At 45.5% G+C, this 26,160-nt stretch overlaps 1 protein-coding gene across 2 annotated transcripts in view; it reads right to left on the bottom strand.

Annotated features, from left to right (window-relative positions):
- Positions 1-26,160, bottom strand: part of LOC130296998 (protein MTSS 1-like) — a gene marked incomplete in the record, with an annotated part of 167,182 nt that overhangs the window by 95,723 nt on the left and 45,299 nt on the right. For both annotated transcript variants that reach the window (XM_056549124.1, XM_056549123.1), the window contains 2 exon segments: positions 7,925-7,998; positions 22,723-22,784. In XM_056549124.1, coding sequence (XP_056405099.1) covers positions 7,925-7,998; positions 22,723-22,784 — 136 coding nt within the window.

Below are 26,160 nucleotides of genomic sequence, written 5' to 3' on the forward strand. Positions count from 1 at the left end.
ACCTGTGGACCTCCAGATGTTGCAAAACTACAACTCCCAGCATGTCCTGACTATATCACTCATTGCATATGACAGTGGTCTCCAACCTGCGGACCTCCAGAGGTTGCAAAACTACAACTCCCAGCATGTCCTGACTATATCACTCATTGCATATGACAGTGGTCTCCAACCTGTGGACCTCCAGAGGTTGCAAAACTACAACTCCCAGCATGTCCTGACTATATCACTCATTGCATATGACAGTGGTCTATAAACTGTGGACCTCCAGATGTTGCAAAACTACAACTCCCAGCATGTCCTGACTATATCACTCATTGCATATGACAGTGGTCTACAAACTGTGGACCTCCAGAGGTTGCAAAACTACAACTCCCAGCATGCTCTGACTATATCACTCATTGCATAGGACAGTGGTCTCCAAACTGTGGACCTTCAGAGTTTGCAAAACTACAAATCCCAGCATACCCGGACAGCCGGAGGCTGGCGAGAGGAAAGCCTTAAATTTACCTTTCAGGGGCAGTGTGGATCATCTCGAGGACGCAGACAGGCTTTTGGCTATCTCAGCATGCTGGGGAGTTGTAGTTTTGCAACAGCTGGAGGTGCCTTAGTTGGAAGACACTGGCATAGACTTATTAAAGGAGTTATTCAGGAAAAAACTTTATTTTATATATCAACTGGCTCCAGAAAGTTAAACAGATTTGTAAATTACTTCTATTAAAAAATCTTAACCCTTTCAGTACTTATGAGCTTCTGAAGTTGAGTTGTTCTTTTCTGTCTAAGTGCTCTCTGATGACACTTGTCTCGGGAACCGCCCAGTTTAGAAGAGGTTTGCTATGGGGATTTGCTATATATATATAAAAAGTTTTTTCCTGGAATACCCCTTTAATACAAGTATAGTCCATGCCTCCCGCTCTTGCAAAACTACAACTCCCAGCATGCCCGGACAGCCGTTGGCTGTCCGGGCATGCTGAGAGTTGTAGTTTTGCAACATCTGGAGGTCCGCAGGTTGGAGACCACTGTTCTAGGAGCTATCAGAGCTTTGGAAGATAAACACTTGGGTTTAAAACGGTCCATTAAAGGGGTTCTCTATCCTCAGGATAGACCTGTGTTCCAACTATTGCGAAATTCTAGTGTAATTGACGATCGGTGGAAGACTGATCTGACTGACCGCGACAATAAAGGTGCCAAGGTGGCCCCGTGAGGGTCCTGTCCGAATTGAAAACACATTATTTCCTACAGAATACATATTAAAAAAAATAATTCTGAAAGTTAAACAGATTTGTAAATGACTTCTATTTAAAAATCTTAAGCCTTCCAGTACTTATCAGCTGCTGTATGCTCCACAGGAAGTTGTGTAGTCCTTTCCAGTATGACCACAGTGCTCTCTGCTGCCACCTCTGTCCATGTCAGGAACTGTCCAGAGTAGAAGTAAATCCTCATAGAAAACCTTTCCTGCTCTAGACAATTCCTGACGCGGACAGAGGTGGCAGCAGAGAGCACTGTGGTCAGACTGGAAAGAACTACACAACTTCCAGTGGAGCATACAGCAGCTGATAAGTACTGGAAGGATTAAGATTTTTAAATAGAAGTAATTTACAAATCTGTTTAACTTTCTGGCACCAGTTGATAAAGGAAAAAAAAAAAAAAAAAAAAGAAGAAGGTTTTCAAGCGGAATACCCCTTTATTTCCATACACGGGTTCTGTATGTAACAAAAATATATTCCATACAGGTTTGAAATGCGTTGCTCGTTATGGAATTAATATTTTTTTTTCATAAAGGTATGAAATTCGTTGCATAGTATGGAATATTTATTCAACACAGGCCCGAAACGAGTTGTCTAGCATGGAATAAATATTTGGTTTATACAGGTTTCAAACACGATGCTCAGTAAGTTTTTCCAGGTTTGAAACGCATTGTTTCTGCATTGAATATTTAGTCCATACAGGTTTAAAAAGCGTTGCAAAGTTTGGAATAAAATATTACATAGAGGGTCGAGCGTTCTTTTGTATGGAATTACACAGGTTCGAAACGCGTTGCTCAGTACGGAAAAACATATTTCGTTTGTACAGGTTCGAAAAATGTTTCTCAATAGGAAATATTTATTCCATACAGGTTTGAAACACGATGCTCTATATGGCATATTTTTTTCACAGGATCGAAACGCGCTGCTCTATATGGCATATTTATGCTAGTGTTTTCCAACCGTTTTAAACCTACGATTCCCAGCATGTCTGGACATGCTGGGAGTTGTATTTTTGCAACAGCTGGAGGCACGCTGGGAAACACTGATTTATTCCATACAGGTTGGAAACGCGTTGCTCAGAATGGAATATTTGGTTTATACAGGTTAAAAAGGCATTGCTCAGTATGGAATTGTTATTCAGTCCATAAAAGGTTTGAAACCCATTGTTCAGTATTTTTCACACAGGTTTGAAACCCATTGTTCAGTATTTCATAAAGGTTTGAAACGCGTTGCTCTGTATGGAAGACGTGTTTATACAGGTTTTTAAATGAGTTTCTCAGTACGGTATAAATATTACAGGTTCGAAACGCATTGTTTTGTATGGAATATTTATTCCATATAGGTTAGAAATGCGTTGCTCTGTATGGAATGAATACAGTAGTCCCTCAAGTTACAATATATTAATTGGTTCCACGACGACCATTGTATGTTGAAACCATTGTATGTTGAGACCATAATTCTATGGAAACCTGGTAATTGGTTCTGAAACCCCAAAATATCATAAAATATAGATAAAGCAAATCCTTACATATAAAAGAAAGATCTGCAGGAACGGTAATCACTGTCTAAGACAGTGTTTCCCAACCAGGGTGCCTCCAGCTGTTGCAAAACTACAACTCCCAGCATGCCCGGACAGCCGTTGGCTGTCGGGGCATGCTGGGAGTTGTAGTTGTGCAACAGCTGGTGGCACCCTGGTTGGAAAACAATGGTTTATATAGAGGACAGGAGCTTCTTCAGGGTCCTATACAGAACACACAGTGTCCTATACAGAACATGTAATATCTCCCTGTACTGTAGGGGGCGCTACCAGACACCAGTCAGTGCATACACTTCAGTAATACAGGTAAAGAGTACAGAACATATAATACCTCCCTGTACTGTAGGGGGCGCTACCAGACACCAGTCAGTGCATACACTTCAGTAATACAGGTAAAGAGTACAGAACATGTAATACCTCCCTGTACTGTAGGGGGCGCTACCAGACACCAGTCAGTGCATACACTTCAGTAATACAGGTGATTTACCAGTAAAATGCCCATTCTGATTGGTCGGTTCCTCCAGTTGTGACACGTTTCACAGATCTGGACTGTCCGTAGCATTGTATGTCGAGTCTGGTTTCAAGTTACAATGGTCGAGAAAAAAACATTGTATGTTGAAACTATTGTATGTTGAGACCATTGTAAGTTGAGGGATCACTGTATTTAATTTGTTTACATCTAGGAGAGGCGCCATTAATCCCTCCATTATTCCAGTGGACTGTAATCCTTACCCTGTAATCAGTATATGGCTCACTGCTGCGGGTTCTGGGCAGACGGAGAGGCAGCTGACCGGACGTTATAGTCAGTTCACAGCTGTCACGCCCCCTCCCATAGACATGAATGGAGGGGGCGGAGCAGGAAGTCATGAACGCAGCTGCCTGGAACCCGCTGTTCAGAACACTGGGGTGCAGGGCCAAAGACCATGGAAGTCCCAGAGGCCGGAGCCACCGTGATCAGACATCTTGGCCCTATCTTTTGGATGTTTTGTCAATTTAAAGGGCACCTGTCTTATAATTGGAGTCTGATAAAAAGAAACTCTTCCCATCGTAAACCGCACGCGGACCTGAACCATCTTGTTTTATAGATTTGAGCCGGCGCCATCGGCTGCAGCCATAGCCTGACCGCTCCGACACATTAAAAGGAATGGCTGTGGTTAGAGGACAGGTCACTTAGGAGGGGCTCCGAATGATAACCAGATGCCGGGGCCCCTCGTGCTATAAATCGCCACGTGTTGTGAATTGTAGAAGAACAGAAAACACACGGAAACAGAATGCGGTGGACACCAGACCGGATCTCATCCGCCGCATTCCTGGGAAGGAAAAAACACTTTGCACATTTCCTAAGACAAGTGAAAGCAGCTCCTTTATATGCAGACGGGGTCCCTGAGATTACACCCGCGGCTGAGCCGGCTCGCTCCACCTTCCTACTAATTTTAGCTCCTAAACACACGGTTCTCTTAGATGATGGCGACCGGCGGCCGTTATGGAAAAGCCACAATTACTTTCTGTGCTTTGCCGCCCAGAGACGAGTTTTTTTACTCCGGACGACCTGAGAACAAGGGGCCCAATGTCTGAAAGGAAGTTGTGTAGTCCTCATATTGTGGTGGTGTCTCAGCAGCTCCTCGACTCCTCCCTTTCTCCTAACAGCAAGTTCTGATCCCCCTTCATTCGCTGGACAGGTGAAGTGCACGGCAGACGAGAACGCCCCCTTGGAACATAAAGGATGGGCTTGTGGCTTTTCCGTGGTGTATTACACCTACTCTAATAAGGCCATATATAGGAGCCCTTAAAGGGGTACTCCACTACTTTAAAAGTTCTCTAATGGTGCGGATAGGGAATAAATGTCTGATCTAAGGGGGACTGATCTCTGGGACCAGCCACAATCTCCAGAATGAGGTCCCCGTCTCTACCTGTGCATGGGGCAGGGGTGGCGGCACGCGGTCCATATATTGTCTATGTATAAAAAGGTTGTCCGACTGATCAAAAGAGTGCATTCTCCAGCTGTTGCAAAACTACAACTCCCAGCATTCCCGGACAGCCGTTGGCTGTCCGGGAATGCTGGGAGTTGTAGTTTTGCAACAGCTGTAGGGCCGCAGTTTGAAGACCACTGCATTAAGGGATGAGATGAGAGGAAGCCTTGATTTAGCTTTCAGGGACAGTGTGAATGCTCTGGATGAGGCAGACGGGCTTTTGGGAGGGCTGCAGTTTGAAGACCACTGTCCTAAGGGATGAGGTAAGAGGGAAGCCTTGATTTACCTTTCAGTGTATCTGGAGGAGGCAGACAGGCTTTTGGCTGTCTGGGCATTTTGGGAGTCGTAGCTTTAAAACAGCTGGAGGGATGCAGTTTGAAGACCATTGCACTAAGGGATGAAGTAAGAGGGAAGTCTTGATTTACCTTTCAGTGTGTCTGGAGGAAGCAGACAGGCTTTTTGGCTGTCTGGGCATGCTGGGAGTTGTAGTTTTTGAAACAGCTGGAGAGACACTGACTGGAAAACACTGGTCTATGACGACAACTTGTAATGGAAAACGACACAAATCCAAAACCCGACAAAAATCCAGAAGTTTTGCCAACAACCACCGGCTGACTTAGCAAAGACTCGTCTCCATATCGTACAGACTCCAGTTAGAGCTCGTAGTCACGAGGGACTGGAAATTGCGTAATCTGCCTTTACCCTGAACACGCGCTTCTCCAAAAGACTCCGCAGCTTCTGACAGGATAAAGAAAACCAGGACTGGATGAGAACCAGTAGTCGCCCATTACTTTCCTGCAGGAGAGAAGCGTCAGCACGTCCATCACTGCCAGACAAATGTATCTCCTCCAGGGGGCGCTATTCTGGCTTATGTAGAAAACGCCACATTACTGGTCGGCGCCGTATAATACAATACAATACGACAGAAGCGGCGTCACGTGGAAGACACCAGTGTTACCGTATTCATTAAATATAAATATAACCTCCATCCGCTACCTCACAAATCATATGTTGTGTAACATACAGACATGAAAAGGTTAAATAAAAATAAAATAAAAGGTCATCTAAGGGTAAACATCATTTATTAAAGGGGGATCCGGAAATAAGAAAATAAACCTCAACATGTCTTACTAATATAGTGTTATCGCACATTGGACTGTATTCAGCATGAATTTCTGTAATTCACTTCTCACAGGAAGTAGTGTAGTCTTCTCACGGTCAGTGTTGTCTCAGCAGCTTTCAAGCTCCTCCCTCTCTCTCCTGACCGGAAGTTCTTTAATCGTCTCACTGACAGCGTGGTGTTGTGTAAGCTGCACCCCAGCTTCCCCCCACCCTCTCTTGACAGGAAGTTGCGTAGTCCTCTTATTGTCAGTGTGGTGGTGTTCTAGAAGCTACCAGGCTGCTCCTCCTCCGCCCCTGACAAGAATTGATGTAGTCCTCTCTTTGTCAGGGTGGTTTTGTCTCAGAGACTACCTGGCTCCTCCCTCTCTCCCGACAAGAAGTTGTGTAGTCCTCTCATAGTCAGTGTGGTGTTGTCTCAAGCTACCTGGCTCCTCCCTCTCTCTTCTCACAGGATGTTGTGTAGTCCTCTCATTGTCAGTGTGGTGTTGTCTCCGAGACTCACTGGCTCCTCCCTCTCCCCTGACAAGAAGTTGTGTAGTCCTCTTTTTGTCAGTGTAGTGATGTCTCAAGCTACCTGGCTCCTCCCTCGCTCTTCTCACAGGATGTTGTGTAGTCCTCTCATTGTCAGTGTGGTGTTGTCTCAGAGACTAACTGGCTCCTGTAGTCCTCATAGTCCGTTTGGTTTTGTCTCAAGCTACCTGGCTCCTGCCTCTCTCCCGACAAGAAGTTGTGTAGTCCTCTCATTGTCAGTGTAGTGTTGTCTCAAGCTACCTGGCTCCTTCCTCTCTCTCTTCTGATAGGACATTGTGTAGTCCTTTCATTGTCAGTGTGGTGTTGTCTCAGAGACTAACTGGCTCCTCACTCTCCACTGACAAGAAGTTGTGTAGTCCTCATTGTCCGTGTGGTTTTGTCTCAGACTACCTGGCTCCTCCCTCTCTCCCGACAAGAAGTTGTGTAGTCTTCTCATTGTCAGTGTGGTGTTGTCTCAAGTTAGGAGCTGTAGTTTTGCAACAGCTGGAGGGCCACAGTGTGAAGACCACTGGATTAAGGGATGAGATGAGAGGGAAGCCTTGATTTACCTTTCAGGGACAGCGTGGATCCTCTGGAAGAGGTAAACAGCACTTTGTGTGTCCGGGCATGTTGGGAGTTGTAGTTTTGAAAGAGTTGGAGGGCTGCAGTTTAAAAAACCACTGTACTAAGGGATGAGGTAAGAGGGAAGCCTTGATTTACCTTTCAGTGTGTCTGGATGAGGCAGACAGGCCTTTGGCTGTCTGGGCATGATGGGAGTTGTAGTTTTGAAACAAAACTTCATCAAAAAACAAAAAACATATTCCAAACCACGAGATTTCCTGGTGACACGCGCCAAAACACAAAGTAACCAAAGCAATGACGTGGAAATTCTGAAGACGCGGCTGTTACAGAGGAATCTCACCGGGGAACGCCGCTCATCGGGCTGCACCACATCCTGCAGCGGTAATGAATCATCTCCAGTGATGCCTCTAAACATGACAAGTAGGACTCTGTCCTGGCTACCGGGGAAAACGCTACTGGTTGTTAGGGGGGGGGGGTCTAGAGGAACGTGGCTGCCTTAGGGTCTACTATCAATATGCTACATGTTAAAGCTGTGTTTCCCAAACAGGGTGCCTCCAGCTGTTGCACAACTACACCTGCTGCCAGCAAAAGGCTTGTCTGCCTCCTCCAGAGGATCCACACTGTCCCTAAAATGTAAATCAAGGCTTCCCTCTCATCCCCCAGCCTTCAAACTGTGGCCCTCCAGCTGTTCCAAAACTATAACTCCCAGCATGCCCGGACAGCCAGAGGCCTCCTGGTTGGGAAACACTGAAAAGTGGACCTGTCATTTAAAACCTTTAGGAATGTAGAATTTTATTTTTATTTTTTTAACAAACTTGGCGCGTTTTAAGTCCGTAATAGACCCTTCCTCAGGTATTTGCATATAATAAAAAAATACAATTCTATATATCCCATTGTTATGGGTGCGGCCGGAATACATCAGGACTCTCACAATCTGCAATAAATGAGAAATGATTTACCTCGGGTGTTTATGGCCATATCGGCAATTTTCTGAAAAGCGTCCAAAAATGATCCAGTCACGATGGTCGTAGTCCTGAAAAAAAGAAGAAATCAGTCAGTGAGTGCAAGAAATTACAGAGAACACAAGGACCGGAACAAGGACTACAGAGAGTGCAAGGACCGGATCAAGAACTACAGAGAACGCAAGGACCGGACCAACGACTACAGAGAACGCAAGGACCGGACCAACGACTACAGAGAACGCAAGGACCGGATCAAGAACTACAGAGAACGCAAGGACCGGACCAACGACTACAGAGAATGCAAGGACCGGATCAACGACTACAGAGAACACAAGGACCGGACCAACGACTACAGAGAACACAAGGACCGGATCAAGAACTACAGAGAACACAAGGACCGGACCAACGACTACAGAGAACACAAGGACCGGACCAACGACTACAGAGAACACAAGGACCGGACCAACGACTACAGAGAACACAAGGACCGGACCAACGACTACAGAGAACACAAGGACCGGACCAACGACTACAGAGAACACAAGGACCGGACCAACGACTACAGAGAACACAAGGATCGGACCAACGACTACAGAGAACACAAGGACCGGACCAACGACTACAGAGAACGCAAGGACCGGACCAACGACTACAGAGAACGCAAGGACCGGATCAAGAACTACAGAGAACACAAGGACCGGACCAAGGACTACAGAGAACACAAGGACCGGACCAACGACTACAGAGAACACAAGGACCGGACCAACGACTACAGAGAACACAAGGACCGGACCAACAACTACAGAGAACACAAGGACCGGACCAACAACTACAGAGAACACAAGGACCGGACCAACGACTACAGAGAACACAAGGACCGGACCAAGGACTACAGAGAACACAAGGTCCGGACCAAGGACTACAGAGAACACAAGGACCGGACCAAGGACTACAGAGAACACAAGGACCGGACCAACGACTACAGAGAACACAAGGACCGGACCAACGACTACAGAGAACACAAGGACCGGACCAACGACTACAGAGAACACAAGGACCGGACCAAGGACTACAGAGAACACAAGGACCGGACCAAGGACTACAGAGAACACAAGGACCGGACCAACGACTACAGAGAACACAAGGACCGGACCAACGACTACAGAGAACACAAGGACCGGACCAAGGACTACAGAGAACACAAGGACCGGACCAAGGACTACAGAGAACACAAGGACCGGATTAAGAACTAAAGATAACACAAGGACCGGACCAACGACTACAGAGCACACAAGGACCGGACCAAGGACTACAGAGAACACAAGGACCGGACCAAGGACAACAGAGAACACAAGGACCGGACCAAGGACAACAGAGAACACAAGGACCGGACCAAGGACTACAGAGAACACAAGGACCGAACCAAGGACTACAGAGAACACAAGGACCGAACCAAGAACTACAGAGAACACAAGGACCGGACCAAGGACTACAGAGAACGCAAGGACCGGACCAAGGACTACAGAGAACGCAAGGACCGGACCAACGACTACAGAGAACACAAGGACCGGACCAAGGACTACAGAGAACGCAAGGACCGGACCAAGGACTACAGAGAACACAAGGTCCGGACCAAGGACTACAGAGAACACAAGGACCGGACCAAGGACTACAGAGAACACAAGGACCGGACCAACGACTACAGAGAACACAAGGACCGGACCAACGACTACAGAGAACACAAGGACCGGACCAACGACTACAGAGAACACAAGGACCGGACAACATACTGCAGAGAACACAAGGACCGGACCAAGGACTACAGAGAACACAAGGACCGGACCAAGGACTACAGAGAACACAAGGACCGGACCAACGACTACAGAGAACACGGCCCGAGTCAGCACAGGTGCTGAAGTAAAGAATTACTGAGCTTTGGGAAGTTCTGTTTACAAACATGGATTTTATGGAATAATTAGCAGTGGGACCATTCATTCCCTTCCTGGCCAGTCCAGGTTTTCAGTTTGGCCCGAGTCAGCACAGGTGCTGAAAAAAATTATTACTGGGCTTACAAAAAATGGTGTAACTACTGGGAGGCTGTGAGAAACTGGAGCTCTGCATTGTTTAAAAGGACACCAGGGTCTTAAAGGGGTACTCCGCTGCTCAACATTTGGAACAAACTGTTCCAAATGCTGGAGCTGGAAGCTTGTGATGTCATAGCCCCACCCCCTCATGACATCACGCCCCGCCCCTCAATGCAAGTCTATGGAAGGGGGTGTGACAGCTGTCACGCCCCCTCCCATAGAGTTGCATTGAGGGGGCGGGTGTGGCATCATGAGGGGGTGGGGCTTTGACGTCACGAGCTCCCGGTGCCGGCTCCAGCGTTCTGAACAGTTGGTTCCAAACGATGAGCAGCGGAGTACCCCTTTAAGTGAGTAACATAATGGATTCCTGCGCCGTTTAGTTTGGTGACTGGTAGCGAGTCATGTGTATAGTTAGGGAATACGGTGTTAGACATTCCGGATTTATTTCGTATTTTTATGCCTGAAGGTAAAGGCTGTATTCGGTTTTGTGACTGAAAAAAGGAGAAGCAATGTTTTAAGTCTACTCCGTGTCACTGTCTCTGACTGCTGTTTGTTGTTATTTCCTTGGATCTACAGAGCTAATCTCTCAGACTGCCACAATCCGCTAGGGAGTGACCCCTGTAAATGGGCGCGTAGATTGTTCACAACATTGTATCACTATGGCACCGACAGACACCAACAAAACTACATAAAACCTCATTTATAGAAAGAAAAAAAAAATCAACGCTAAACGCAATTTTTTTTCCAAGTAAAACCTTTCTAGTTCTGACAAACGCCAAACACTGTGCGTGAATGAAAGGGAAATACCATACATGCCAACGGCTGCCCAAGTATGCTAGGAGTTGTAGTTGTGTAACAGCTGGAGGTCCACAGTTTGGAGACCACTGTCCTATACAATGAGTGATGCAGTCAGGACATGCTGGGAGTTGTAGTTGTGTAACATCTGTAGATCCACAGTTTGGAGACCACTGTCCTATACAATGAGTGATGCAGTCAGGACATGCTGGGAGTTGTAGTTGTGTAACAGCTGGAGGTCCACAGTTTGGAGACCACTGTCCTATACAATGAGTGATGCAGTCAGGACATGCTGGGAGTTGTAGTTGTGTAACATCTGTAGATCCACAGTTTGGAGACCACTGTCCTATACAATGAGTGATGCAGTCAGGACATGCTGGGAGTTGTAGTTGTGTAACAGCTGGAGGTCCACAGTTTGGAGACCACTGTCCTATACAATGAGTGATGCAGTCAGGACATGCTGGGAGTTGTAGTTGTGTAACATCTGGTGGTGCACAGTTTGGAGACCACTGTCCTATACAATGAGTGATGCAGTCAGGACATGCTGGGAGTTGTAGTTGTGTAACATCTGGAGGTCCACAGTTTGGAGACCACTGTCCTATACAATGAGTGATGCAGTCAGGACATGCTGGGAGTTGTAGTTGTGTAACAGCTGGAGGTCCACAGTTTGGAGACCACTGTCCTATACAATGAGTGATGCAGTCAGGACATGCTGGGAGTTGTAGTTGTGTAACATCTGTAGATCCACAGTTTGGAGACCACTGTCCTATACAATGAGTGATGCAGTCAGGACATGCTGGGAGTTGTAGTTGTGTAACAGCTGGAGGTCCACAGTTTGGAGACCACTGTCCTATACAATGAGTGATGCAGTCAGGACATGCTGGGAGTTGTAGTTGTGTAACATCTGGTGGTGCACAGTTTGGAGACCACTGTCCTATACAATGAGTGATGCAGTCAGGACATGCTGGGAGTTGTAGTTGTGTAACATCTGGAGGTCCACAGTTTGGAGACCACTGTCCTATACAATGAGTGATGCAGTCAGGACATGCTGGGAGTTGTAGTTGTGTAACAGCTGGAGGTCCACAGTTTGGAGACCACTGTCCTATACAATGAGTGATGCAGTCAGGACATGCTGGGAGTTGTAGTTGTGTAACATCTGGTGGTGCACAGTTTGGAGACCACTGTCCTATACAATGAGTGATGCAGTCAGGACATGCTGGGAGTTGTAGTTGTGTAACATCTGGAGGTCCACAGTCTGGAGACCACTGCCCTATACAATGAGTGATGCAGTCAGGACATGCTGGGAGTTGTAGTTGTGTAACAGCTGGAGGTCCACAGTTTGGAGACCACTGCCCTATACAATGAGTGATGCAGTCAGGACATGCTGGGAGTTGTAGTTGTGTAACATCTGGAGGCCCACAGTTTGGAGCCCACTGTCCTATACAATGAGTGATGCAGTCAGGACATGCTGGGAGTTGTAGTTGTGTAACATCTGGAGGTCCACAGTCTGGAGACCACTGCCCTATACAATGAGTGATGCAGTCAGGACATGCTGGGAGTTGTAGTTGTGTAACAGCTGGAGGTCCACAGTTTGGAGACCACTGCCCTATACAATGAGTGATGCAGTCAGGACATGCTGGGAGTTGTAGTTGTGTAACATCTGGAGGTGCACAGTTTGGAGACCACTGCCCTATACAATGAGTGATGCAGTCAGGACATGCTGGGAGTTGTAGTTATGTAACATCTGGAGGTGCACAGTTTGGAGACCACAGCCCTATACAATGAGTGATGCAGTCAGGACATGCTGGGAGTTGTAGTTTTTCAACAGCTGTAGGCACCCTGGTTGGGAAATGCTGGTCTGGCTCCGCCTTTCTTTCACATTAATGTTTATTTAACACGGTGAAAAGTCTGCGGCGATAGGAAGCGCGTTCCCATGACAACTTCTGGTGTTTATTCCATCGCCACTTCATCAAACAGAACATCTATAACATCCAGCACGCGCTCCTCTCCCCTCCATATACCACACATTTAACATTACGGGGTTTATGCACTTTTAACCCCTTCCTGCATACGTCCTGCATTCTCACTGCGCTCCGGGACACGGTGCAGGAAAATGGTGACGATTTTGGCAGAAAAAACCCTATAGATGCCACGATCAGAACTGACCACAGCATCTATAGGGTTAACAGGAGGGGGAGGCTGCACCTTACCCTATTGGTGGATTTATGGCTGGACCTCACGGGCTTTATTACTCTGCAGATTAAAAATGGATTAAAAGTTGTAAAGCACCTTGTAATCTGCATATTATTATTAATTATTATTATTAATTATGATCATAATTATTAGATTATTGATATACTAATATATTTGATTGATTTAATAATATTAATATTTGATTAATAGTAATACGAATATATATCACTTATAATAAAAATAATAATTTAATCATAACTATTAGATTGTTGTTTTACTAATATTATATTTGGTTGATTTAATAATACTAATATTTATCTGATTTACTAATACGAATATATAATAATATCATCACTATTATTATTATAATAAAAATTATTTTATCATAGTTATTAGATTGTTTTACTATTATAAAACTACTGATTGATTTAATAATAATTTTATTAATTTTATTTATTAATAGTAATTCAAATATTTTATTTTATAAATTGTAATTATTAATAATAATTATAATACTAATATTTATTTATTAATTTATATAATTGTATTTAGATTATTTAATGATGATAGATTATTTTTATTATCTAATAATTATCATGATTAAATAAAATATTATAAATATTATAATATTATAAAATATTATAATTAAATAATTATAAAAATGTATTATTATAAAAATGTATTATTATAAAAATGTATTATTATAAAAATGTATTATTATAAAAATGTATTATAAAAATTTATTATTATAAAAATGTATTATAAAAATGTATTATATAAATGTATTATTATTATTATTATTATACTATGGTTGGCCTGACTCTGGTCCTTGCTACCTAGCTGAAATATTAATGGTCAGCCTACTGCAGAATAGGATTCTCTTTAGCATATGTAAAGCATTAAATATATATAAATATATATATATATATATATATATATATACACACACACGGGTAGTGCTGCAGTGTAAAGTATGGGGGGGGGTGGGCAGAACATCAGAGCCTTCAGGTGGGTTTGACTGCGGAGCATAAACCAGAGAGATATCCAGTTCATTCAGACGTCCGCCATGTCTCCGCGCCGGACGGAAATATTGATTTGGTTGCATCACTCATATGTAAAGTCTGAGCTGAAATGTGAAAAAAAAAAAGAATAAATTTGGAAATAACTGAGGGGACGCTTTTCCGCTCTGCGCACACGACGCCTGGCGAGATATTCCCTTCACTTGGGATTTAGAAAGGAGGCGAAAAACAGATAAATATTCTGCGCGGTCTCTGATGGTTTTTCCATCTCGGAGTTAATCCCAGTGAAGACGCTGAAGGCGGCGCGCTGTCATGGGATTCCTGTTTTGGCGCATGGTGAATGACTTTCCGCCTGACCCACTTATTACAGAGCCTGGATCCAATAAACTCCGCGAACTTTGTGATACCATTAGATTTGTGGGGACGCAGGTTCGTAAACACCGGAGATCGGGAAAGCAATGGCGCCCCTCTACTAAACCGCTCACCTAAGGCTTTTATTATTTATTTATAGATTTATTTTTTATTATTTATTTGAATGTATTTTTACACATTTTCAGTGATTAAAGGGGTACTCTGGAGTTAAAAAAAAATAAATAAATAAATAAAGAAGTTTTGAATCAGCTGGTGGCCGAAAGTTCAACAGATCTGTAAATTACTTCTATATAAATATCTTAACCCTTCCAGTACTTATCAGCATACAGCTCCACAGGAAGTTGTGTAGTTCTTTCCAGTCTGACCACAGTGCTCTCTGATGCCACCTCTTTCCATGTCAGGAACTGTCCGGAGCAGGAGGAAATCCCCATAGCAAACCTCTCCTGCTCTGGACAGTTCCTGACATGGACAGAGGTGTCAGCAGAGAGCACTGTGGTCAGACTGGAAATAACTACACAACTTCCTGTGGAGCATACAGCAGCTGATAAGTACGGGAAGGATTAAGATTTTTATGTAGAAGTAATTTACAAATCTGTAGAACTTTCTGCCACCAGTTGATTAGAAAAGTTTTTTTTCCCTTTAAAGGGGTACTCCACTGGAAAGCATTTTTTTTTCTATATCAACTGGTGCCAGAAAGTTCTACAGATTTGTAAATTACTTCTACATAAAAAACCTTAATCCTTCCAGTACTTATCAGCTGCTGTATGCTCCACAGGAAGTTGTGTAGTTCTTTCCAGTCGGACCACAGTGCTGTCTGCTGACCCCTCTGTATCAAGAACTGTCCAGAGCAGGAGAGTTTTTCTATTGGGATTTGTTCCTTCTCTGGACAGTTCCTAACACGGACAGAGGTGGCAGCAGAGAGCACTGGGGTCAGACTGGAAAGAACTACACAACTTCCTGTGGAGCATAACAGCAGATGATAAGTACTGGAAGGATTAAGATTCTTTACGTAGAAGTAATTTACAAATCTGTAGAACTTTCTGGCACCAGTTGATTAAAAAAAAAATATATATATATATTATAATAATAATAATGTTTTCCAGTGGAGTACCCCTTTAACATATCCACAGAGCCCCCCTCCTCTATTTAGTGGTATACACTGGTGGGTTTTAATTTTCCTTTAAAAATCAGCTTTGTGTTTCAAAACTACAACTCCCAGCAAGCCCGGACAGCCGAAGGCTGTCCGGGCATGCTGGGAGTTGTAGTTTTGCAACAGCTGGAGGCCCACCAGTTGAGAAACACTGCCTTAAACCATTTCCCTACCCAGAGCAAGTATTCCCTTGAATGTGACTGAGCTGCAGTACCAGGCATGACCACTATATACATGTGTGGCGCTGTGCACAGTATACAAAGTAGGAGATGGCTGCAATCCCTTCCATCAGCTGATTGGTCAGGATCCCCACCGGTCTGATGTCAATGGGCTATCCCAAAACCCCCGTCACTACTCCTTTGCGCTATTTTTGATAGACTAAATCTTGTTTTACCGAATTCCTTTCTCAGTTGTAGAGAAATGTCTCGTCCAGTGCACGCTGGGGTCTAAAAATATACCGCACCGCCTGCGCGCTGGTTAAGGGAAGTAAAGAGAAGCAGCTGTCAAATACTGCGGCAAACATCATGCAAATGTGAACGGCGAGAAGAACACAAGGCTGCTCTTGTGCGCGCGGAGGGGGGGGGGTGGAAACATTCGGATGTTTGTTTTTTGGTCACAGTTTGGACTGCGGAGGACGCGGCCGACGATCCGACAATCACAACGTTGTTCTGGAAATTGGTAACGATCAAATGAACTTATTTTCGCCCCAAAATCACCGGAATCCCAGATAAGGAAATAAAGGCGATTGAGAGATATAGGAAATAATAATAATACCGCGTGTATACTGCTGCCCTGTACTACTATAGTGCTGCCCTATAGCTGACCAGGGGGGAAACATAGAGTTAACACCCAGAGTCCCCGCACACACCGAAAACTAGATGACCCCACCTGATACATAGGCACGGTTTGTATCGGCACCGTTCCGGCACTATTGTTGGCCTATTCTACTAGGGACTACTGCCCATGGGGTCCATTTCCCAGATGTATACTCCTATTCTGCATGGGGTGCAGGGCTTCTGAGATCTACAAAAATAATTAAAAAATTTATGCATTCGGGAAATTTAAGTATATACAGCGCCAAAATGTTACAGGCAGGATCCACATCCCCATATTTACTATATAATCAGTTAAAGGGGTACTCCACGGGCAGCAGGGGGTCGTGATGTCACGGCCATGCCCCTTGTGACGTAACACCACACACCCCTCAATGAAAGTCTATGGGAGGGGGCGTGGCAGTCGCCACGCCCCCTCCCATAGACTTTCATTGAGGGGGTGTGGTTTGACATCACAAGGGGCTTGGCCAGTGACATCACTCCGCCCGCACCCAGGGTTGTAAACAAACGCCAGGTGCGGCGCAGAGATCGCGGGGTTTCCCCAGCTGCCGGATGCTCATGATCAGACATCTTACCCTCTATCCTTTGAAAAGGGGGTAAGATGTCTAGGGGTGGAGTACCCCTTTAAACAGATTGTATAATGGATGGCTGAAAATACAATAAAAAAAATATATAAAATAAAAATCGGATGCGTCTTAAAATTGTATCCAAGGTGAATGGTAGCGCGTGATGAGATTTAAAAAAATAAAAAAATTTATAAAGCGTATCGTTTTAATGTTTCTCGATCTTTCTAGACAATTCTGCAGCTATCGCGCGTGTGCAGGGGGGGGGGGGGGGTAGGACTTGTGTCTGTTTAAATGAAAGAGATAAGATCCGATACGATTTACATAGACAGTAAAGAAAAGAAAAACAAATTGTATTAGTTTTTTAACTAGAACCAAAAAAATATATAAAAAATAGTGAACGACCACAATTTTACTTCAGACACAAGAAAAAAAGTAAAGCGGAAAACGAATCAAAATGGCTGTTATGTGGTGGATATCAGTTCCCTCCCATTCACGAGATATGAGGGTTTAAAGTTTGACAATACGGGGAATCGGATGGGCGGGAACTTTATGTTAATAATGGGAGTGGCTATCAGTGATGGGCAGGATTATACAGTCAGGGGGTGTGAATATTTTACATTGAGGGGCGTGTCTGCTTAGTACACACCCCTTGACTGTATAATCCCACCCATCACCTGATAGTCACTCCCATTGTTACAATTAAGTTTCCGCCCATCGAACTTTTACCTTAAAGGGGTACTCCCGGGGAAAACTTTTATTTTATTTTATTTTAAATCAACTGGTACCAGAAAGTTAAACAGATTTGTAAATTAATTCGGGTAGAAGACAGACATGGTCGCACATCTACAATCTTGTATAATGATCTGATTGCTTCTTAGCATAATATCAAAAACTAACAGGTTGTTATTATACATTTTTGATCAAAAAGTACCAAGCCCACTCACCACGTCAAGGCCACCTATTCAGAGTGGGTCCCTAACGTCCCTAGCATAAAATGGCGCAGCACCGGGCGGCGACCACCACCAGATTTGTAAATGACTTCTATTAAAAAATCTTAATCCTTCCAGTACTTTTTAGGGGCTGTATACTACAGAGGAAATTCTTTTCTTCTTGGATTTCTTCTGTCACAACCACAGTGCTCTCTGCTGACATCTCTGTCCATTTTAGGAACTGTCCAGAGAAGGAGAAAATGCCCATAGCAAACATATGCTGCTGTGGAAAATTCCTAAAATGGACAGAGATGTCCGCAGAGAGCAAGTAAGCAAGTAAGTAAGTACAGAGCCCCTAAAAGGTACTGGAAGGATTACAAATCTGTAACTTTCTGGCACCAGTTGCTTTAAAAAAAAAAAAAAAAAAAAAAAAAAAAAAAGTTATCCACGGGAGTACCCCTTTAAATTGTCAAACTATAAACCCTCATATCTTGGAAATGGCAGAGAATATTAAGAAGGGGTGTGACCAGGGGGCACCAAACTATTTAAAGGGGTTATCCTGGAAAAAAAATTTTTTTATTTATCAACTGGCTCCAGAAAGATAGACAGATTTGTAAATTACCTTTATTAAAAAATCTTAATCCTTTCAGTACTTATGAGCTTCTGAAGCTAAGGTTGTTCTTTTCTGTCTAAGTCCTCTCTGATTACACCTGTCTCGGGAACCGCCCAGTTTAGAGGCAAATCCCCATAGCAAACCTCTTCTAAACTGGGCGGTTCCCGAGACACGTGTCATCAGAGAGCACTTAGACAGAAAAGAACAACCTTAACTTCAGAAGCTCATAAGTACTGAAAGGATTAAGATTTTTTAATAAAGGTAATTTACTAAATCTGTTTAACTTTCTGGAGCCAGTTGATTTATAAAAACAAGTATTTTCCTAGATAACCCTTTCAAAAGGGAACTCACTGGCCAGCGTTCGGAGCATTTAGTTCTGAACGCTGTGAGTGTGCTTCGCGGTCGGCCACACCCCTCAATGCAAGTCTATGGGAGGGGGCGTGGCGGTTGCCTCCCATAGACTTGAATTGAGGGGGCGTTGCATGACATCATGAGGGGGCGTTGCGTGACATCACAAGGGGGCGTCACCGATCCCCGCAGGACACACACAGTGTTCGGTAATACATTTTCCGAATTCTGGCCAGTGAATTAACCCTTTAGTGACCGTAAACAATTACAATTTTTTATCGGGGGTAGTAAGGGGTATTATATAACTCTACATGTCCCCTCCAACCTGCTGATCATGGTGGATTCCATCAGCCATGTTTATATGTCTATAAGGGCTAGTGAGCAGACCAAGGGTAGGTTCACCGCCACCGAAATCCTTCAGCACGAGGACCGCACAGATCTGCCCCATCACTGCCGTCTGCGCATAATTTCGTCTTCAGTACAAACTCCATTCCCGCCAATACTAGATTGGAATTGTGCGTGGAGATCCCATAGTGTGAACGCTCCCATAGGCTCGGGCTGCAGGTTATTTTCAGGCTTTACTGTACAGACTTGGTGAGGACAATAAATCTGTGCAGCCGACAGACGCCACAATGGACCCATAAAAAACCTCTCAATGATGACACCGCGGGAGGATCAGGAAGAGGAATGTGAAGGAAATGACTCAAATACAACGAAGAACCAGAAAAATGTAACGTAAAATCAATGACAAACACTGAAAACTCTACATTTCTTCTAATTGTAGAGACTGTGACTGTTTCCTGGGATAGAACATGAGTTAAGTCGATCTTCTACACGGAGTCAGACACAACCCGTAATTCTGGTGCCCAGGAATTCCCTCCATACTGCAGAACGCCGCCATAATTGTGGCCACAACTACAGATCAGAGAGAAAAGCGTCGGGAAATCACCAGGTTCAGATCCTTGGAATGTCTGCGTCAGGGGAAACGGGCGGCACAAGAGATTTACACCTTTATATTAAAAAGGCTTTGTCTTATGTACAGAAGATATTTATATTATTGGGGGGTAATTATATTACGTTATAGGGCAGTGGTCTCCAAACTGTGGCCCTCCAGATGAGGCAAAACTACAACTCACAGCATGCCCAGACAGCAGACAGCAAGTGCCCAATATCCCCCAGACATGATGCTGCCCCCACCATGATCACTGTAGGGATGGTATTGGGCAGGTGATGGGCAGTGCCTGGTTTCCTCCAGACATGATGCTGCCCCCACCATGATCACTGTAGGGATGGTATTGGGCAGGTGATGGGCAGTACCTGGTTTCCTCCAGACATGATGCTGCCCCCACCATGATCACTGTAGGGATGGTATTGGGCAGGTGATGGGCAGTACCTGGTTTCCCCCAGACATGATGCTGCCCCCACCATGATCACTGTAGGGATGGTATTAGGCAGGTGATGGGCAGTGCCTGGTTTCCCCCAGACATGATGCTGCCCCCACCATGATCACTGTAGGGATGGTATTGGGCAGGTGATGGGCAGTGCCTGGTTTCCCCCAGACATGATGCTGCCCCCACCATGATCACTGTAGGGATGGTATTTGGCAGGTGATGGGCAGTGCCTGGTTTCCTCCAGACATGATGCTGCCCCCACCATGATCACTGTAGGGATGGTATTGGGCAGGTGATGGGCAGTGCATGGTTTCTCCCAGACATGATGCTGCCCCCACCATGATCACTGTAGGGATGGTATTGGGAAGGTGATGGGCAGTGCCTGGTTTCCCCCAGACATGATGCTGCCCCCACCATGATCACTGTAGGGATGGTATTGGGCAGGTGATGGGCAGTGCCTGGTTTCCTCCAGACATGATTCTGCCCCCACCATGATCACTGTAGGGATGGTATTGGGCAGGTGATGGGCAGTGCCTGGTTTCCTCCAGACATGATTCTGCCCCCACCATGATCACTGTAGGGATGGTATTGGGCAGGTCATGGGCAGTGCCTGGTTTCCTCCAGACATGATGCTGCCCCCACCATGATCACTGTAGGGATGGTATTGGGCAGGTGATGGGCAGTGCATGGTTTCCTCCAGACATGATGCGGCCCCCACCATGATCACTGTAGGGATGGTATTGGGCAGGTGATGGGCAGTGCCTGGTTTTCCCCAGACATGATGCTGCCCCCACCATGATCACTGTAGGGAGGGTATTGGGCAGGTGATGGGCAGTGCCTGGTTTCTCCCAGACATGATGCTGCCCCCACCATGATCACTGTAGGGATGGTATTGGGCAGGTGATGGGCAGTGCCTGGTTTCCCCAGACATGATGCTGCCCCCACCATGATCACTGTAGGGATGGTATTGGGCAGGTGATGGGCAGTGCCTGGTTTTCCCCAGACATGATGCTGCCCCCACCATGATCACTGTAGGGATGGTATTGGGCAGGTGATGGGCAGTACCTGGTTTCCTCCAGACATGATGCTGCCCCCACCATGATCACTGTAGGGATGGTATTGGGCAGGTGATGGGCAGTACCTGGTTTCCCCCAGACATGATGCGGCCCCCACCATGATCACTGTAGGGATGGTATTGGGCAGGTGATGGGCGGTGCCTGTTTTCCTCTAGACATGATGCTGCCCCCACCATGATCACTGTAGAGATGGTATTAGGCAGGTGATGGGCAGTACCTGGTTTCCTCCAGACATGATGCTGCCCCCACCATGATCACTGTAGGGATGGTATTGGGCAGGTGATGGGCAGTGCCTGGTTTCCTCCAGACATGATGCTGCCCCCACCATGATCACTGTAGGGATGGTATTGGGCAGGTGATGGGCAGTACCTGGTTTCCCCCAGACATGATGCTGCCCCCACCATGATCACTGTAGGGATGGTATTGGGCAGGTGATGGGCAGTACCTGGTTTCCTCCAGACATGATGCTGCCCCCACCATGATCACTGTAGGGATGGTATTGGGCAGGTGATGGGCGGTGCCTGTTTTCCTCTAGACATGATGCTGCCCCCACCATGATCACTGTAGGGATGGTATTGGGCAGGTGATGGGCGGTACCTGGTTTCCTGACTGCGGGTGGTGACATCTAAGAACCTTATGGACAGAAAAAGTCCCAAGACCTTGACTGTATTAATTCTTTATCAATGTGCGCCAATCTCTTACCATGAAGGTCTTATATAATCTCCGGCCTGGGTTACCATGGCAGTGCTCTATAATGCAGGGACTCACCACACACCTCCGGACGCCTTTATAGCAGGGTGGGGACAGAATGACGGTGTTATAAAAGGTGATTACTTCCTAAGCAGTCGGCTTGATGCCTGTAACAACTTTATGTGCTGGACGTCCCCTTCCCAGAATCAGGACACAAACTGCTCGACTACAGATTAGAACACGGCCGCCATATATTATAAGAACCGCCATATATATCGTAAGAATCACCATATATTATAAGAACCGCCATATATATCGTAACAATCACCATATATTATAAGAACCGCCATATATATCGTAAGAATCACCATATATTATAAGAACCGCCATATATATCGTAAGAATCACCATATATTATAAGAACCGCCATATATATCGTAAGAATCACCATATATTATAAGAACCGCCATATATATCGTAAGAATCACCATATATTATAAGAACCGCCATATATATCGTAAGAATCACCATATATTATAAGAACCGCCATATATATCGTAAGAATCACCATATATTATAAGAACCGCCATATATATCGTAAGAATCACCATATATTACAAGAACCGCCATATATATCGTAAGAATCACCATATATTATAAGAACCGCCATATATATCGTAAGAATCACCATATATTATAAGAACCGCCATATATCACAGAACCGCCATTCACTCACCTGAGCTGGGACTGTAACTTTATCGCTTTGCTGATGAAATCCTCCCATGTTGGATAACTGGCCTGAAAAACAAATAGACACAAAGATTGAAGGTTCTGCAGGAGCTTCTCATGACATTATTTGTATACTGTGCATCTGTAGTGTTACCCCTAAAGTTTACAATGCCCTAAATGGGCGGGACTATAGATCAGTGGGTGGGACTGAACGCTCTGTTCTAAGTGTATATGAAAAGGTTTACAGTGCAGAAAGATCATTACAGTGCCCAAAAGATCTTTACAGTGCCCAAAATATCTTTACAGTGCCCAAAATATCTTTACAGTGCCCAAAGATCATTACAGTGCCCAAAATATCTTTACAGTGCCCAAAGATCATTACAGTGCCCAAAATATCTTTACAGTGCCCAAAGACCATTACAGTGCCCTTGATGCACACAGCGCAGCTCTAACAAAGAAATATTCATCTCTTTACGTTGATATTGTCTCCTTGGACAATCCGTACTTGTTAGAATTGTCCCCTGACAAAGTTTCTCACTATGGGAACCCCAATCATACTCTGTGGCAAACCTGGCAGTAAGTGCTCAATTTTCCTGCAGCGCCACCACAGGATAAATAAAGCATTACAGTACGTCCTATTACATCAATGGTTTTCTGGGCAAGGAAGGAGGTTAAAAAATAATAAATAAAATAAATAAAAAAATACTCTTCCCTTCCTCGATCCCATGCCACCAGAAAAGCCATTGCCCGGCACCTCCGAGCTCAGTCATGTAGAGTCACGCGCCAGCTATCCAATCAGCAGTCGCAGTGGTGACATGTGACATCACATCCTTGTACCCGGAGGTGCTGGGCAGTGGGTGAGAAACCTCTTTTACCGTATATAACGTGTCTCCAAAATTCCAGATTATGGACCTTCAGAGGTTGCATAACTACAACTCCCAGCATGCCAGGACAGCCGTTGGCTGTCCTGGCATGCTGGGAGTTGTAGTTTTGCAAGCTCTAGAGGTCCACAGTTTGCAGACAACTGCTCTACAGGATGATCACATCAGAGGTTTTCTTCTACAACTAAAACCATTCCAAATAACCTCATCCGCTCACCGCCCTCGTCGCCCACATCAACACCAATCATGAGAAAATTACCGTATTTGCCTAATTTGTAAGACTGATGTTAATACAGCAAAGTCAATATGGGCAGCGGTGTCACATGACCGTACCCAAACGCACCGCCCACTCGTCACTTAGGTAACGGCTGTTCCCGAAGTCATTTCCATAATTGCTGGGAGTAGTTGTCCTTCCTATTAATAGCCTGAATAATTATTTTAAATTAAGACGCAAATTGGGAATGAAAAATTTCGAAAAAGAAGCTTTCCGTATAATGGGCCATATGGGTTACATACTGGGTCATATATTGGGCCATATGGGTTACATACTGGGTTATATACGGCCATATGGGTTATATACTGGGTTATATACTGGGTCATATGGGTTACATACTGGGTTATATACGGCCATATGGGTTATATACTGGGTCATATAGGTTATTTACTGGATACATGAGCGTTCTTGAGCAGGGGACCTTGCGGACGACAGGAGATACATTAGGAGCCATTTAGCCAAGTCATCTTTGAGTGTGAAGCTGCACAATATGGAATCGCCATAAAATCCTCAAATAACTCGTCTTTCATCCCTACCCAAGGAATGTCCAACAAAGAGCGTAAACATCTCCTAAAGAAGAGGCCCGGCAAGCAAGGGGTTAACCCGGCGCACATCATAAGACAATAAAAGGCTTCAGGCCGCTGCCGTACATTCCATCCTATAACCCCGAGTATACAGCGGCGGCTGCCAGACATCTGCAGCTGCACCACATTCCAGGAGGGATGAAGTTTTCCAGCGATCGTTTCCTCTTTCTAATGAAGACCGAGCGCCGAGCTAAAAATGGAAACAAGGGTTTGTATTCGTGCCCTCGGAACGAGAGAACTCCCAAAAGCCGCGTCCGGGATCTCACAGCTGCAGCAGCGGAATTAACTTCTCATGGACCCATCGGGAGCAAAGAGCAATCGGTCATTTCCACAAAACTGGAAGAGATAACCTCAGGGGCGGAAAAAGGTTCCTCCACGTTCTGTCTCCATAAGGGCCCAGACAGATTGGGCATCAAAGGCATCTCTACAGGGACTGTACGAAGGCAGAGGTCCCCAACCCAGTCCTCAAGGCCCCACAACATGGTCTATAACAAAAGGTCCCCAACCCAGTCCTCAAGGCTCCACAACATGGTCTATAGCAGAGGTCCCCAACCCAGTCCTCAAGGCTCCACAACATGGTCTATAGCAGAGGTCCCCAACCCAGTCCTCAAGGCTCCACAACCTGGTCTATAGCAGAGGTCCCCAACCCAGTCATCAAGACTCCACAACCTGGTCTATAGCAGAGGTCCCCAACCCAGTCATCAAGACTCCACAACATGGTCTATAGCAGAGATCCCCAACCTAGTCCTCAATGCTCCAAAACATGGTCTATAGCAGAGGTCCCCAACCCAGTCCTCAAGGCTCCAAAACATGGTCTATAGCAGAGGTCCCCAACCCAGTCCTCAAGGCTCCACAACATGGTCTATAGCAGAGGTCCCCAACCCAGTCCTCAAGGCTCCACAACATGGTCTATAGCAGAGATCCCCAACCCAGTCCTCCAGGCTCCACAACATGGTCTATAGTAGAGGTCCCCAACCCAGTCCTTAATGCTCCACAAGGCTCCACAAAATGGTCTATAGCAGAGGTGCCCAACCCAGTCCTCAAGGCTCCACAACATGGTATATAGCAGAGGTCCTCAACCCAGTCCTCCAGGCTCCACAACATGGTCTATAGCAGAGGTCCCCAACCCAGTGCTCAAGGCTCCACAACATGGTCTATAGCAGAGGTCCCCAACCCAGTCCTCAAGGCTCCACAACATGGTCTATAGCAGAGGTCTCCAACCCAGTCCTCAAGGCGCCACAAATGGTCTATAGCAGAGGTCCCCAACCCAGTCCTCAAGGCGCCACAAATGGTCTATAGCAGAGGTCCCCAACCTAGTCCTCAAGGCACCACAACATGGTCTATATCAGAGGTTCCCAACCCAGACCTCAAGGCTCCACAACATGGTCTATAGCAGAGGTCCCCAACCCAGTCCTCAAGGCTCCACAACATGGTCTATAGCAGAGGTCCCCAACCTAGTCCTCAAGGCTCCACAACATGGTCTATAGCAGAGGTCCCCAACCCAGTCCTCAAGGCTCCACAACATGGTCTATAGCAGAGGTCCCCAACCCAGCCCTGCAGGCCCACTAACAGTCCAGTCTATTCCAATAGCAGAAAGCTTGGGGCCTTGAGGACTGGTTTGGGGACCATTGCCATAAACTGTGAGATGTAAGTGATGATAGGTCCTTTGGTTCTTTGGGTACAAGGATGCAATAATCTCTAGTTCT

Source organism: Hyla sarda, chromosome 12 (assembly GCF_029499605.1).
Source record: "Hyla sarda isolate aHylSar1 chromosome 12, aHylSar1.hap1, whole genome shotgun sequence".
Classification (NCBI taxonomy): Eukaryota; Metazoa; Chordata; class Amphibia; order Anura; family Hylidae; genus Hyla; species Hyla sarda.